This window comes from Sus scrofa, chromosome 6 (assembly GCF_054392235.1).
Source record: "Sus scrofa isolate SSC_HxYL_T2T_F1_AM1 chromosome 6, Sscrofa_HxYL_maternal_Yorkshire_Landrace_v2.0, whole genome shotgun sequence".
Lineage (NCBI taxonomy): Eukaryota > Metazoa > Chordata > Mammalia > Artiodactyla > Suidae > Sus > Sus scrofa.
The window spans coordinates 171,528,040-171,542,758 of NC_139388.1; the positions used below are offsets into that span (position 1 = coordinate 171,528,040).

The window sequence follows — 14,719 nt, forward strand, 5'->3', positions numbered from 1 at the left end:
GCTTGACGGGTCCTGTGTCGAAGGACCCAGATCACCAAGGCCAAACCCTTTGCGTGCCAATCTAGAATCTGCCATTGCGTCTCTGTGACCTCTGGCCGGTTGCTTAAGCTCCCTGAGCGTCACTTTCCGCATCCTAGCTGACAATCCTAAATTCAACTTCACGGGACTGTGATGGGGATGAAATGGGCTGATTGGGTAAAAACCTGTTTCCCGCCAAGTTGGAGTCCTGGGAAATGACTGCACAACCCTCCCGAGGGGCCTTCTGGGTAATCCAATCAGGTTGGTCAATCAGAGGCGGAGAATTCACAGGTGTTTGGTTTCTTTTGCGCTGTGATCCGCCCAGAGGGGCGTGGCCAACTAAAGACTGCTGGTCTGGGACCCCAGTACATCCCGCCCTTAGGGTCTATAAGAGGCTAGGTACCTCCGCCAGCACTGCAGTTCTGGCCTCTCTTGGCGCAAGGCGGTGCGGTCCCAGGCCACACGATGGATCCCCTGATGGTGAGTGTGGGACTTCTAACGGAGGGGCCAAAGTCTGGGTGCTGGCGTGAATGCAACTGCCAGGTGGATAGTGGTGAATCCTCGCAGGGGGGTCCACATAGAGGGGAAGAGGACCCCAAACTTTCGAAATGGTTCATTTTGGGGCGAGGGGGGGCTTGTCTACGGAGCACCTTTGCGTGCCTGCCCTGCCTCATCAAGGCAGTTGCAGGCCTGCAAGGAGACAGTGTTGGGACCAGTCCAGTTGGCTGCTGCCTCCAAAGGCTCCTTGAGGGCACAACAGCTGCCTGAGTACCCCCTTTCTCCCCTCGCCGGACCTCGTTACTGCAAACCCCTGTGGAAGGGGTGGAAGGATGCCCCAAACGCAAGGCCTAAGGTGGAGGGGCCTCCGTGGGTTAAATATTAGTTAGACGCTCCGGGGTGGTCGAGTGGTTGGATTCCCTGCTCTCGGCTCACCGGCCCGGATTTGATTCCCCAGGATTCGATTCCCAGTCAGGGAAGCCGTTCGTCTTAATAAAGTTAAATAAAATAAAAATTTTTTTTAAATTAGACAATCCCGAGAGAATTATAGTCTGTGAATGGTACCCATTTCTTCCTTCCTTGAAAAACTGTCGTTTGTATTTTTATTTCTATTTCTCCAGCTTTACTGAGGTATGATCGACAAACTAGCATCGATTTAAAATGTCAAACTGGCTGCTTTGATGCATGTACCTGTTTTGAAAGGATTGCCATCCTCATAGTTAACATAATCATTACTTGATGTGGTTACCGCTCTGTCGTGGAGGAAGATGCTTAAGATGTATTCTCTCGGCAAGTTTAGCATCCAGTATCGCTTTATTCTCCACCACCATGCTGTACATTAGATCCTCAGAATTTACTCCTCCTTGGACTGTTTATTCTCTCTGGCCAACACCTTCCATTTGCCGCCCGCCCCCCCAAGCCCGAGCAACGACCCCTCTACTCTCTGATTCTAGGAATTCAGCTGCTTTTCTCTTACTCTGCCTCTAAGTAATACCAGGCAGTTGATGCTATTCTCTGACTTATTTGCCATATACAATAACGCCCTCTAGGTCCATCCGCGTTGTCTCCAATGGCAAGACTGGCTTCTTTTTGCTGGTTGCGTAATGAGGGTCCATTGTATACATGCAGGTTTCCTCTGCTCTCAGAAATTAGAGCACATTCCTGTGGAACGTTCTGTAAGCTGGAAATGGGGTAAAGCAATGAGGCAATTACCTCAGAACACATCCTGCTAAAAGATGCACAAACCAAATCGAGAGGAGTTCCCGTCGTGGCACAGTGGTTAACGAACCTGACTAGGAACCATGGGGTTGTGGGTTCGATCCCTGGCCTTGCTCAGTGGGTTAAGGATACAGTGTTGCCGTGAGCTGTGGTGTAGGTCATAGATGAGGCTCAGATCCTGCATTGCTGTGGCTCTGGCATAGCCCGGTGGCTACAGCTCCGATTAGACCCCTAGCCTGGAAACCTCCATAAATGCCCACAGACAGAGTTCAAAGCTATGGCAGCTAGCTATGGAGAAGCTGAGGGTTGTTCTGGAGAGAGGAGCTGCCAGTCCCCTGGGTGTTGCCTCTATTCCAGCTGGATGTAAAACAAATGATGAATGCGAGGGTCACTTTTGCCTGCATTTGGTCTTTTTTCTTTTTTTCCATTTTCAGCCTCCCCATGGCCTATGGAGTTCCCAGACCAGGGATCAAACCTGAGCTGCAGTTGCAACCTATACCACACATGCAATAACCCTTAACCCAGTGTCCTGGCAGGGGATGGAACCTGAGTTCTGGCACTGTGGCGATCCACCAAGCCAATCCTGCTGTGCCAAAATGGGAACTCCTTGCCTGTATTTGTAAAAGTGAAAATCGTTTTCTGATTTGTGGTGGTTGTTGCTTTTGTTATTGAAACAGGTACTAATATAGGTCTTTCACAGAAGCAAAGTGGCATAGGAGTTGGCTGTGGCCCAGTGGGTTAAGGATTCCCTCGGGGTCACTGCGGGGGCTCTGGTTGCTGCTGTGGAGTGGGTTGGAGCCCTGGCCCCCAGAACTTGAGCATGCTGTGGCTGGGGCCAAAAAACACAGAGCGGCCTAGAGCAAATTTCTAAAAGCACTGGATACCTGAATACCACATTGGCTTTTGCAGTCAACCCATGGAGGGACACTTGGGTTGTATCCACGTCTTGGCTGTTGAGAATAGCCCTGCAATGAACCTGCAAGTGTAGATCTCTTTTGCAGATAGGGATTTCATTTCCTGTGAACGCTCCGCAGGGGAATGGCTGGATCAAATGGTATTTGTAGTTTTTCTTTTTTCCGGAAGTTGCCTACTGTTTTCCACAAGAGCTCTGTTAGTTACATTCCCAACAACGGTGCACGTGTCTTCTTTTTCTCCACAATCTCCCCCCAGTATATCTCGTCTTATTGATGAGAGCTATTCTGACAGGTGTGAGGTGCTCTCTCACTGGTTTCTGTTTGCACCTTTTCATGTAACCGTTGGGCATCTGATTCTCTCTTTTGCAGAAAATGATATGAAGCTCCTTTGCCCCTTTATAAGTCAGATTCCCCCCGCCCCCATGGAGTGATCTGAGTTCCATATATATTTAGACATGAATCCCTTATCAGACAGATGGTTTGCAAAGATTTTCTCCCATTCCACTGGTGTTTTTTTCACTTTGTTGATTGTTTCCTTTGCTGTGCCATAGCTTTTCAGTTTGATGGAGTCCCACATGTTTTGTTTTGATTTTTTGCTTCTTAGGGCTGTACCTGTGGCACGTGGAGGTTCCCAGGCTAGGGGTTGAATCGGAACTATAGCTGGCAGCCTGTGCCACAGCCACAGCAATGCAGGATCTGAGCCGCATCTGTGACCTACACCACAGCTCATGGCAACACAGGATCCTTAACCCACTGAGTGAGGCCTGGGATAGGACCTGCATCCTCGTGGATCCCAGTCAGATTCATTTCCACTGCACCAAAATGGGAACTCTATAGAGTCCTACTTGTTTATTTTGGCTTCTGTTACATAGACTTTTGGTGTCCTAGCCTAAAAATTCCATGTCAAGACCAAGGTCAAGGAGCTTTTTCTCCTACATTTTCTTCTAGAAGATTCATGGTTTCAAGTCTTATATTGAATTCTTGAGTCTATTTCAAGTTAATTTTTCTGTTGCTATAAGATCAGGATCCAGTTTCACTCTTTTGCCTGTGTATATCCAGTTTTCCCAACACCTTGTCTTTTCTCCATCGTGTGTTCTTGGCACCCTGGTCAACGATTCCTATGTGCACAGGTTTATTTCTGGGCTCGCCCTTCTCTGCCATTGGTCTATGTGTCTGTGTTGCAGCCAGTAGCATACTGTTTGGATGCGTCTAGCTTTGTGATATAGTTTGAAATCAGGCAGTGTTATGCCCCCAGCTTTGTTTTTCTTTCTCAGATTGCTATGTTACTTGGGTCTTTTGTGGTTTGACTTGAATTTTAGGATTGTTTTTTCTATTTGGGGGGAAAATGCCATTGGGATTTTGATAGGGATTCCTTTGATTCTGTACATCAGTTTGGGTAACACGGACAGACATTCCTTCAATTCAAGAATCAGGATATCTTTCCATCTAGTTATGTCTTCTTCAGTTCCGATTAATCCATATATTAATCGGTTTTGGTGTTCAGGTTTTTCACCAAATAGGTATGACTAAATCTATTCCCAAGTACTTGACTATTTTGATGCTATTATAAATGGAATGGGATGGTTTTCTGAATTTCTCTTTCTGAGAATTGTTAGTGTATAGAAACACAACTGGTTCTTGTGCATTGATTCTGTACCCTGCAACGTTGCTGAATTCACTTATTCTGCGCGTGTTTTGGTGGGATCTTTAGGGTTTGCTGTCTATAAGATCATGGCATCTGCAAAGAGACATGTTTGGCTTCTCCCTCTCTGATTTGGATGCCTTTTATTACTTTTTCTTGCCTAATTGCTTAGGGTGGCACTTCCAGTAGTATGCTGAATGGAAGTGAGAGTGGGCACTTTTGTCTTGTCTGGTCCTCTTATCTTAGCGGAAAAGCTTCTGTCTTTTCAATATCTAATTTTTGGGTTTTTTTTGGTCATGAAAAGGTGGAGAGTTTCGTCAAACACTCTGTCTTCAACTACTGAGATGACCAGATGAATTTTATCCTTCATTTAGTGATTCATTTGACACAGTTGTTGATTTGTGGGTGTGTTGAACCTCCCTGCAAGCCAAGGATAAACCCCACTTGCGGATGGTGTATAAACTCTTTGAAAGTGCTCTGAATCTGGTTTGCTGGTATAATGCTAAGGATGTTTCCATCTATGTTTACCCGTAACATTTGTCTACAATTTTCTCGCAGTGTCCTTGTCTAACTTTGGTATCAGGATAAATCCGAGCTTGTGTAATGAATTTGGAACTAGTCCTTCCTCCTCCTTGGCTGGGAAGAGTTTGAGAAGGATGGGTGTGAATTCTTTAAGCATTTAGTAGAATTCCTCAGTGAGGTCATCTTTGTTGGGGAGATTTTTGATGACCGATATAGGTGTCCTCTGATTTTCTCCTTCTTGCTGGTGCAGTGTCAGTAAATTATATGTTTCTAGAAACGTTTCCATTTCTTGTAGGATGTGCAATGTGTTGAACTGTCATTGTTCATATTCCTCTTTGATGATCTTTTCTTTTTGCAGTATTTGTTCTACTGTCTTCTCTTTCATATTTGATTTTGTCAGACTGTTCTCTTTCCTCCATACACAGTCTAGCTAAAGGTTTGTCAGTTTTGCTTATCTTTTCACAAAATCAGCAGTTGGTTTCATCGATCTTTTCTATTATTTTTCTAGACTCTGTTTCATTTCTTTCTGCTTAGATCTTTGGTGTTTCTTCTCTCTTGCTAGCTTTGGGCGTAATTTATTCTTTTGTTGTTCTTGAGATGTGAAGTTCAGTTGTTTAGTTGAGATCTTTCTTATTCCTTAATGTAGACACTTACCACTTTAAACTTCTCCCCTGGAGCTGCCATTGTTACCTCCTGTAAGTTTTGGTATATTGTGTTTCTAATATTATTTGTCTCAAGATATTTTCTATTAAATAAAATTCTTCTTTGATCCATTGATTGCTCAGGAGTGTCTTGTTTACTTTCCACCTATTTGTGAATTTCCAAAATTTCTCCATTTGACGTCTACTTTCACACCATTATGATGAGAAAAGATCCCTGGTACTATCTGATTAAATTTTTAAAATTGATTTTGTTTTTAGAAATATGATCATGATCTAACATGGATAATGTTCTAAGTGTACCAGAGAAGAATATGTGTTCTGGTGCTGTTGGGTGAAATGTGGTATGTATATCTGTTAGGTCCCTTTGGTCTAACATGCTGTTCAAGTCCAATATTTCCCTACTGAACTTCTGTCTGGATGCTGTATCTAATGTTGAAAGTGGGGAATGAGATGCCCTACTCTTGTCGTGTTGATGGCTATTTCTCCCTGCAGTAGCAGTCATATTTGCTTAATATATTTATGTGTTCTTAATTTGGATGTATTTATTTGCAGCATAGGTAGAGTTTGCATTTTATAAATATTACTCTGACTGTGCTTGGAAGGTACACTAGGTTGGGTCAATCTCTGATTCACAGAGGCCAATTAGAAGGCAATTGTGGGCTTTGAGGCAAACAGTGACAGTGAGCTAGACTAGCATTGGATCAGAAGGGTTTCACAGGAAGGGTGTGTGAAATCTGAGTTTGAGCTGTGTAGGACAACTGAATTTCTAACTCTTTTTGCAGAATGTTGCAGCTGGAGATCTGGATCCGTTATCTGGTAACAGCAAACAGCCTTGTATGGACTCCTACCTTCAGATTTTTGAGGAAATTGAGGAGTTCCTCCAGGACTTCAATGACACACAGGAGGTAAGAGCCCCAGCTGAACCAGAGCCAGAGCTCTGTGTCCCATGATGAGGACAGCCAAAAGAGGTCAATCCAGATCAGGTCATGAAACCCTTGAGGACCACAGTGATGATTTTGGCATGTTCTAACATCCCCAAGACAGATCTTGTCCAGATCTAGCAATACCCCATGTTAATGCACTTACTTTGCCCAAAGGAAACCATGACACCTTTGCTTTGACCCCAAGGTGACCTCTTTTGATGAGAGAAAACACAGAGCAACATGCCAGATGACAGGTGTCACTGACACCCCAAACACATCCTGAAATGTTAGGTTCTGGATGAAGACCTCGAACTGGGGAAATGAAAATCAGAAGTCCTTCACTGGATGTGGCAGACTCTGTTAATGATGACTTAGAGCTCTCTAGCTTTGAGGAGCTTTCAGTCAGTTGTGGGGGAAGGGGAGTAGACAGGCATTGCAGTATTTCAAGAGTGGGAATATTAGGAGCAAAAGGACAGGAGTAAGACTTCTTGTATTGCACCCTATGACGAATAGCAATGATAACTGATATCTTTGCCTTGGCTGGATTTTAAAGGGAAATCTTTCATCTTTTCCACATCTAATTTGATGAGCTTTTGCCATGAAACCGTGTTGACTTTTGTCCAATGCTTTGTCTGCAGCTACTGAGATGATCCTCTAAGTTTCATCTTTCATTTATTGATTCATTTGACACATTTCCTGATGTGTGTGTATCGAGTATCCCTGTTAACCAAGAATAAACCCTACTTGATGATGGTGTACAATACATTTAATATGCTCTGAATTTGGTTAGCTAGAATATTGTTGAGGATTTTTATACTCTAAATCAACTGTATCTCAAAACAAAAACAGAGAAATGGGGATTTTAGGCAAGCAATGATGATGGGCTAGACTAAGATTGGGTTAGTAGGGATGGAGAGGAAGCATGTGTGGAATTATGATTTGAGCTGAGTAGGACACCTGAACTTCTAAATTTTCTGCAGGGTCCCACGACTGAAAACCCAGGCCAGTTATCAGGCAACAGCAAAGAACATTCCACGGATCCTTTTCATCAGATAATTGAGGACACTGAAGCCTTTTTTCAAAACCACAATGAGGTAAGACCCCAGGTGCACCCTAAGGCAGTCTACATACCTCTAACTGCCCATAATGAGAACAACCAAGAGAGGTCAATCTACAACCAGGTGATGAGTCCCTTGAGGACCACAGGGATGATTTATGCATGTTTTAACATCCTTGGGGCAGTACTTGTCCAGCTCTAATGTTACTCAGTCTTAAAGCCCTTGGCTTGCCTCCTAGAAAGCTAAGCAGACTTTTCTTTTGATCCCAAAGTGACCCCTTTTGATGAGAGAAAACCCAGAGCAATATGTGAGACGACAGGTGTCATTGACACCCTCAAACACATCCTGAAATGTTAGGCTTTGGGTGCAGACCTAGATCTGGGGGGATGGAAATCAAAAGTCTTTCATCAGGTCCCTGTTTTCTGAGGTCCTCCCAGCAGGATCTACCAGATCCTGCTAAGGATAAACTAGAGTTCTCTAGCCTTGAAGAGCTTTCAGTCCCGTGGTGGGAGACTAGAGTAGACAGACATTGAAGTATTTCAACAGTGGGAGTATTAGGAAAGAAAGGAGAGCAGTAAGACATCCTGTATTATGTGCTATGTTGAGGAGAAATGATAAAGGATACATTTGTCTTGGCTGGATTTTAGAGAAAAATCTTTCATCTTTTCTGTATCTAGTTTGGTATCTAATTTTTGACATAAAATGGTATTGAATTTTGTCAAATGTTTTGTCTGCAGCTACTGAGATGATCATGTAAGTTTTATTGATTCATTTGACAAATTTACTGATTTGAGTATGTTGAATATCCCTATAACTCAAGGATAAACCCCACTTGATGATGGTGTATGATCCTTTTAATGTGCTCTGAATTTTGGTTTGCTAGAATATTGTTGAGGATTTTTACACTATGAATCAACTGTACTTCAAAAAAACTAAAGACAAATGGAGGATTTTAGGCAAGGAATAATGGGCTAGACTAGGATTAGATCATCAGGGATTTAGAGGAAGGGTGTATGGAATTAGATTTGAGCTGAGTAGGACATCTGAACTTCTAAATTTTCTGTAGGGTCCCACAACTGAAAATCCAGGTTGTTTATCGGGCAACAGCAAAGAACCTTCCACAGACTCCTACCATCAGACAATTGAGGACATCGTGGAATTTCTCAATGACTCCAAAGAGGTAAGACCCCAGGTGCACCTGAGCCTGAACTCTATGTACCTCAGACTGCCCGTGATGAGAACAGCCAAAAGAGGTCATTCTAGAACCAGGAGATGAATCTCTTAAGGCTCACGGGGATGATTTATGCATGTTTTAACATCTCTGGGACAGTACCTGTCCAGATCTAATAGTAGCCCATGTTAAAACCCTTGACTTGCCGCCTGGAAACCTAAGCAAGACTTCTTTTGACCTCAAGGTGACCTCTTTTGATCAGAGAACACCCAGAGCAACATGCATAGCATAGGAAAAGTCTGATTTTAGAAATATTACTCTGGCTATGTGTGGAGGGTACACTGAATGGAGTCCTCTGCAGAATCAGAAACCAAATAAGAGGCAATTGCAAGCCTTTTTTTTGGCAAACAATGATGGTGAGCTAGACTAGCCCTGGGTCAGCAGGGTTCGGCAGGAAGGGTGTGTGGAATTGGAACTTGAGCTGGAAAGGACACCTGAACTTCTAACTTTTTTGCAGAATGCGATGGCTGGACATCGAGTTCAGTTATCGGGCAACAGCGAAGAGGGTTCCACGCATTATTTTCTTCCAACACTTGAGGAAATTGATGAGTTCCTCCAGGACGTCAATGTGACTTCAACAAAAACCACAGGTGGACCAGAGTCAGCGCTCCACGTCACTCTGTCTACCCCTGATGAGTATGCCCAAAAGACATCAACCCAGCACCAGGTAGTGAATCCCTTGAGGCCCGCAATGATGATTTATGCATGTTTTAACGCCCCTTGCACAGTTCTTGTCTAGAACTAACAATCCCACGTTAAAGCCCTTGATTTGCCTCAAGGATAAGCCAAACAAGACCTTCGCTTTGACCCCAAGGTCACCTCTTTGGGTCAGAGACAACCCAGAGCAGCATGCCACATGACAGGTGTCATCGACACTTCAAACATATCCTGAACTGTTAGGCTCTGGATGCAGACCTAGAGCTGGGGAATGGAAATCCAAAGTCCTTCACTGGGTCCCTTTGCTCTGAGGCCCTCCCAGCAGGATCTGCTCGATCCTGCTAAAGATGAAGCAGAGTTCTCTAGCCCTGAAGAGCTTTCACTCCTGTGGTGGGGGAAGGGGAGGAGACAGGCACTGCAGTATTTCCAGAGTGGGCGTTAGGAAAAGAAGAACAGGTATATGATCCTCTTGGGGGTTGGCTTTCAATGAGGCCTTCATCTCAGAGGATCCCTAGGTTTTGAGGGCTCTTCTTGCTGGAGTGTCTCCACAGTGACACTGGCCCCAGGCGGGTACCCCCCCCACACCTCCAACTGACAGTGGCCTGTGCTGCCTTGTGGCTTGTTTACAATCCCCACCTATTTCCAAGCGTGATTCTAGACCACAATTACATTTAAGGCCGTCCCTCACCCTGATGGAGTCCGTGTGGAAGGAGAGCACTCCAGAGGGTCCTCAGTCTGCATACGCAATGGCTGTGTAGTCCTGAGCTCTGGATACAGCCTGGGGGAATTGCCACGGCTGTCTCTCTGCTCTGAGAGTCAGCACAGAGCAGGAGAGACCAGGCTTTGGTGGCAGGGGTGGGAATGGAGATGTATTTGATAAGACGGGCTCCAGTCACCACAACCCTTGGCTGAGAGAGGCAGGCTGAGCAAGGGGCAGGTCAGGGACATGGCAAAACGGAGCAGGCAGGTCTGGCGAGAGAAGGACAAGAGTGGCAAAGTGGCTACCGACATGCCGGCTCTGGGGGGTTAGTGGCAAACATTCTACCAGAGGTATAGGAAGCCTAAAGCCTGAGGATGGCCCCTTGGAATAGAGGTTTCGACGCTGGCCATGTGCACGTTAGGGCTCTGCCTGTAAAGAAGCTTCTTCTGGGAATGGTTCCTAGAGGCCGATGCTTCTAGGATGGTTCTCGGGAAGCTCGCCTATCAGGGGGAACCCCAGGAGGTCTCTGGGGGAAATGTCCAGAGTGGATGCAAGCCTGTGAACACCCAGAGCAAAACAGGTTCAACTCAAGTTAAGAATCTTCTGCCTGGGCCAAGTCGGTTCAGTTCTTTGAAGCCCTGTCTGCGTGTCTACTGTAGGGATTAATCATGGTTTCTGTTTAGGGGGTGATGAGGAGAGGAAAACGAGAGAATATTTTTGGAAGTTCATTAATTTAACCACCTCTCCAGTAGGATGTCTGGGAGATGGGGCATCGCTGGAAAAGACTGTGTGTGGGGGGAGCATCAGAGCAGTAGGGGCTTAGAATGTACAAACTGTTGTGTGTATGATGAGCTATAAGGATGTACTGTACAACACACGAAATATATCCACTATTTTATAGTAAGTATCAATTGAATATAACTTTTATGTATTGTCAATCAGTCTATTGTCTTCTTGTAAATTATGTGATATTTTACATAAACTATACTTCAGTTTAAAAAGGATCTGTGGGTCAGTGGGATGGTGGGACATCTGTGCATTCATCTAGATTCCCACTTCCACCAAGAGATCGGCGTAGCCTAGGAAGAGTTTGCATTTTAGAAATATTACTCTGTCTATGTGTGGATGACATACTAGATGGAATCAACTCTAGATTCCCAAAGGACAATTAAGAGGCAATTGTAGACTTTTAGGCAAACAATGATGGTGAGCTAAATTAGCATTGGGTCAGCAGGGTTCCACATGAAGGGTATGTGGAATTGAAATTTGAGCTGGATAAGATGCCTAAAATTCCAACTCTTTTTGCAGAATGCCACATCTGAAAATCCATTTCAATTATCTGGCAACAGCAAAGAGCCTTCTACAGACCCTAACCTTCAGATTCTTGAGGAAATTAAGAAGTTCCTCCAGGACTTCAATGACACACAGGAGGTAAGAGCTCCAGCTGGGCCAGATCCACAGCCCTTTGTATCTCTTTCTGCCCATAATGAGCAGGGCCAAAAGAGGTCCATGTAGAACCTGGGGATGAATCCTTGTGGCCCATAATGATGGTATATGCATGTTTTAATATCCCTGGCATGGTTCTTGTCCAGAACTGAGATTACCCCATGTTAAAGTCCTTGATTTACTCCCTGTAAAATAAGCAATTTTTTAAATCCATAGGTGAGCTCCTTCGATGATGGAAAACCTATGGCAACATGCCAGATGACCAATGTCACCGACACCCTGAAGACGCCGTTACCTGATTGCCAAGACACAGCCATCAATGCAAACAAGGTGCCCAGCACCAACAAGGTCAACCAGATGAAGACTTTTAATGATGACAAGACCCTCTCTACGGGTCAGATTATCTTCAGTGGGCTCCAGACCCTCAATGAAGGCTATGTGACCTTGAGTGGGGACCAGCCCTTTTCCGGAGGTCAGATGACGCCCATTGGCAAATGCCAGATTCTCAGTAGAGGCCAGGTCATCTCCAGTGGGGACCAGACCCAACACGGGGATCAGAGGAAGACCGTCAGTGAAAGCCAGACCTTCCCTGTAGGTCAAATGATCTTGAGTGGGCAACAGCCCTTTTCTGGAGGTCAAATGAAGATCATTGGCAAGTGCCAGATTCTCAGTGGATGCCAGGTGATCCTCGGTGGGGACCAGACCTTTTATAGGGGTCAGATGAAGACACTCAGTGATGACCACACGCTCCGGGGAGGCCATATGATGCCACATGCATCGTCATCATTGCCATACCCGGGATTTCTATGTATTTCAAATCCCCGTCTGATCCAAGAACAACCACTAGAAAAGCAGAAGCAGGGCCTTAAAATCCAGAGACGTCGGGTGCAGAAGAATCCTGACGTTTCGAAGCCCTACACCTGCACACACCAGGACTGTGGGAAATCATATGCAAAGTCTTCCCATCTGCGAATCCATGAGCGCCTACACACTGGTGAGTGAGGACTGACGGATGAGGGAGGGGGTGTCGGGAAGACGACTCGAGATGTGAGCCTTGACCAAACTCTGGGACCCCTTGAGGTTGTCGCCACCTCCGTCTCAGTCTGGGACTGAAAACATCCTAGAAAAGGTTGGCAGGTTTGAAAGATGACGTAAAGCAGTCCTACAAACAGACTCTTGTTCTAGAGCAGAGGCAGCATGAGCTGCTGCCTTTTGGTGGTGCTGACTCTGCTGGGATGACGGATGGCGACAAGTAGAGGGATTTGTTGGCCTCATGGGATGCTGGTGACCCTATGTCTATGGGGACTGGCTCTTCATGGACTCTTGCAGGCCCAACAGATAACCCCCGACCCTCAACTCTCTGTACCCCACGGACCTTCCTCTTACCCTCCAAGTGTTTTCTCTTCCTCTCCTCCTGCCAGTTTTCTTCTCAGCCTTCCAGCCCATGCTGCCCTCCTTCTCTTCCTTTTCTTCGAACCCCCCCCGCCCCCGCCCCAGGCTCTTGGCCTGTCTCTCCCTGTCCCTCCTCACATTCTCAAGTCCTTTTTCTTCTCCATTCACTTCCAACCTCCCTGTCCCACGCTACCCAGAAGCATGACAAGTCTCTCTTTCTTTCTTGGGTCCAGGAGAGAAGCCCTACAAATGCCCTGTGAATGGATGCATGTGGGCCTTCTCCCGTTCGGATGAGCTCAACAGACACAAGAGGAAGCACACCGGGGAGAGGCCCTACCTGTGTACTCAATGCAACAGGAACTTCGCACGATCTGATCACTTAAAGCAGCATCAGAGAGTCCACAGATAAATTTCACCTGGGATGACAAACCCATCAGCCTTGGAGGAAATGAATTGAACTGAAAGACGCTTCTTGCTAAATTGTTGTTAGCACTTAGCACTGTGCCAGCACTTAGTAGATGCTTAAAATTAGTTGTAAAGTTTTCAGAGTTTCATGTATTGTTTTCTGGAACATGCAAAGAATACAGGTATGATTTCAAAAGGCTCAGAAGCCCTCTTCACTCACTCTCCTCTCGGGAGTGACTTTTCATCAGTGTGCTTGAATCCCTGTGGACGGCTGCCTGTGTGTTGCCTTCTGTGTGCACATGTGAAGAAGTTTATATGCACACGGTTACAATGCATGCACGGTTCAGATGTGTAAAGAAGGTAGCATTCCACATCGGAGCTCATGATTCTTAGGCGGTCCCTTTCTTTGGCGTTAAGGGGAGGGGGCGCTTGGTCGCGTCCAGTGTCATGTGGTTGCAGAGGAAAGGAAACTCGTTAGGATGAACTTCACCCATTAAAATGTTGAAAACCTCCTGTCTTGGCTAGTTCTTCCCTCAGGCACAGTGTCTGCCTTCCCTCTGCCTTCTCAATATGCTGTCGGGACACGGGGGAGGTGGTGTCGAAGGAGAGGTGGGCAAGTGTGGGCTGCCAGAGGAGGGACACATCCTTTCCACGGGGCCCTGGGGCTGCCCCCCCATGGCTTCTGCTGATTCGTCTGCATCTGCAGTGATCTGGGGTCTGTCTTTCTTTTTGTTTCTTTTTATTTTTTCTTTGTATATGGCCATACCTGAAGCATACGGAGATTCCCAGGTTAGGGGTTGAACTGGAGATGCAGCTGCCAGTCTATACCACGGCCACAGCTACACCGGACCCAAGCAGCATCTTGACCTATGCTGCAGCTTGCAGCAACACTGGATCCTTAACCTACTGATTGAAGCCAAGAATTGAACCTGCATCCTCATGGACACTATATTGGGTTCTTAACCCGCTGAGCCAAAACAGGAACTCCAGGTCTGTTTTTCTTGGCCTGGGCATGGCTGGACACCTGCTCCTGAGGTGCCTAGCCAAAATTCCCTGCTGTCTAGGGCTTCCTCCCACCTCTTGCAGGCTCTGTTGTCTTAGGTCTGGCTTGGACTCCCATCCAAGGGCCAGCTTGTTTAATATCCCTTTGGTAAAAAAGTCTGAATAAAGCCAAGGATGTGATCTGTCCTACTGCTCATTTCCAAGGCACTTTCTGCTCAGAGACTTTTAAAAAAACCGACAAGGAGTTCCCACTGTGGCTCAGTGGAAATGAACCCAACTAGTATCCATAAGGATGCAGGTTCGATCTCTGGCCTTGCTCAGTGGGTTAAGGATCTGGTGTTGCTGTGACCGGTAGTGTAGGTCACAGTTGCAGCTTGGATATGGCATGGTGTAGGCTGGCAGCTGCAGCTTTGATTCAACCCCTAGCCTGA

The 14,719-nt window shown here is 45.9% G+C and overlaps 1 protein-coding gene across 1 annotated transcript; it reads left to right on the forward strand.

Annotated features, from left to right (window-relative positions):
• Nucleotides 1-345: 345 nt before the first annotated feature.
• On the forward strand, nucleotides 346-13,797 carry LOC146403026 (uncharacterized). Its single transcript, XM_084965750.1, has 8 exons — nucleotides 346-498; nucleotides 6,257-6,379; nucleotides 7,378-7,491; nucleotides 8,522-8,635; nucleotides 9,144-9,353; nucleotides 11,352-11,474; nucleotides 11,706-12,483; nucleotides 13,115-13,797. Exons 1-8 carry the CDS (start codon nucleotides 484-486, stop codon nucleotides 13,288-13,290), a joined length of 1,653 nt encoding a protein of 550 aa, XP_084821876.1. The 5' UTR covers nucleotides 346-483; the 3' UTR covers nucleotides 13,291-13,797.
• Nucleotides 13,798-14,719: the final 922 nt, after the last annotated feature.

Coding starts and splice junctions, on each gene's coding strand:
- LOC146403026 (XM_084965750.1), top strand. Junction 6,380..7,377: donor ACTTCAATGACACACAGGAG/GTAAGAGCCCCA, acceptor AATTTTCTGCAG/GGTCCCACGACTGAAAACCC. Junction 9,354..11,351: donor AGACATCAACCCAGCACCAG/GTAGTGAATCCC, acceptor CTCTTTTTGCAG/AATGCCACATCTGAAAATCC.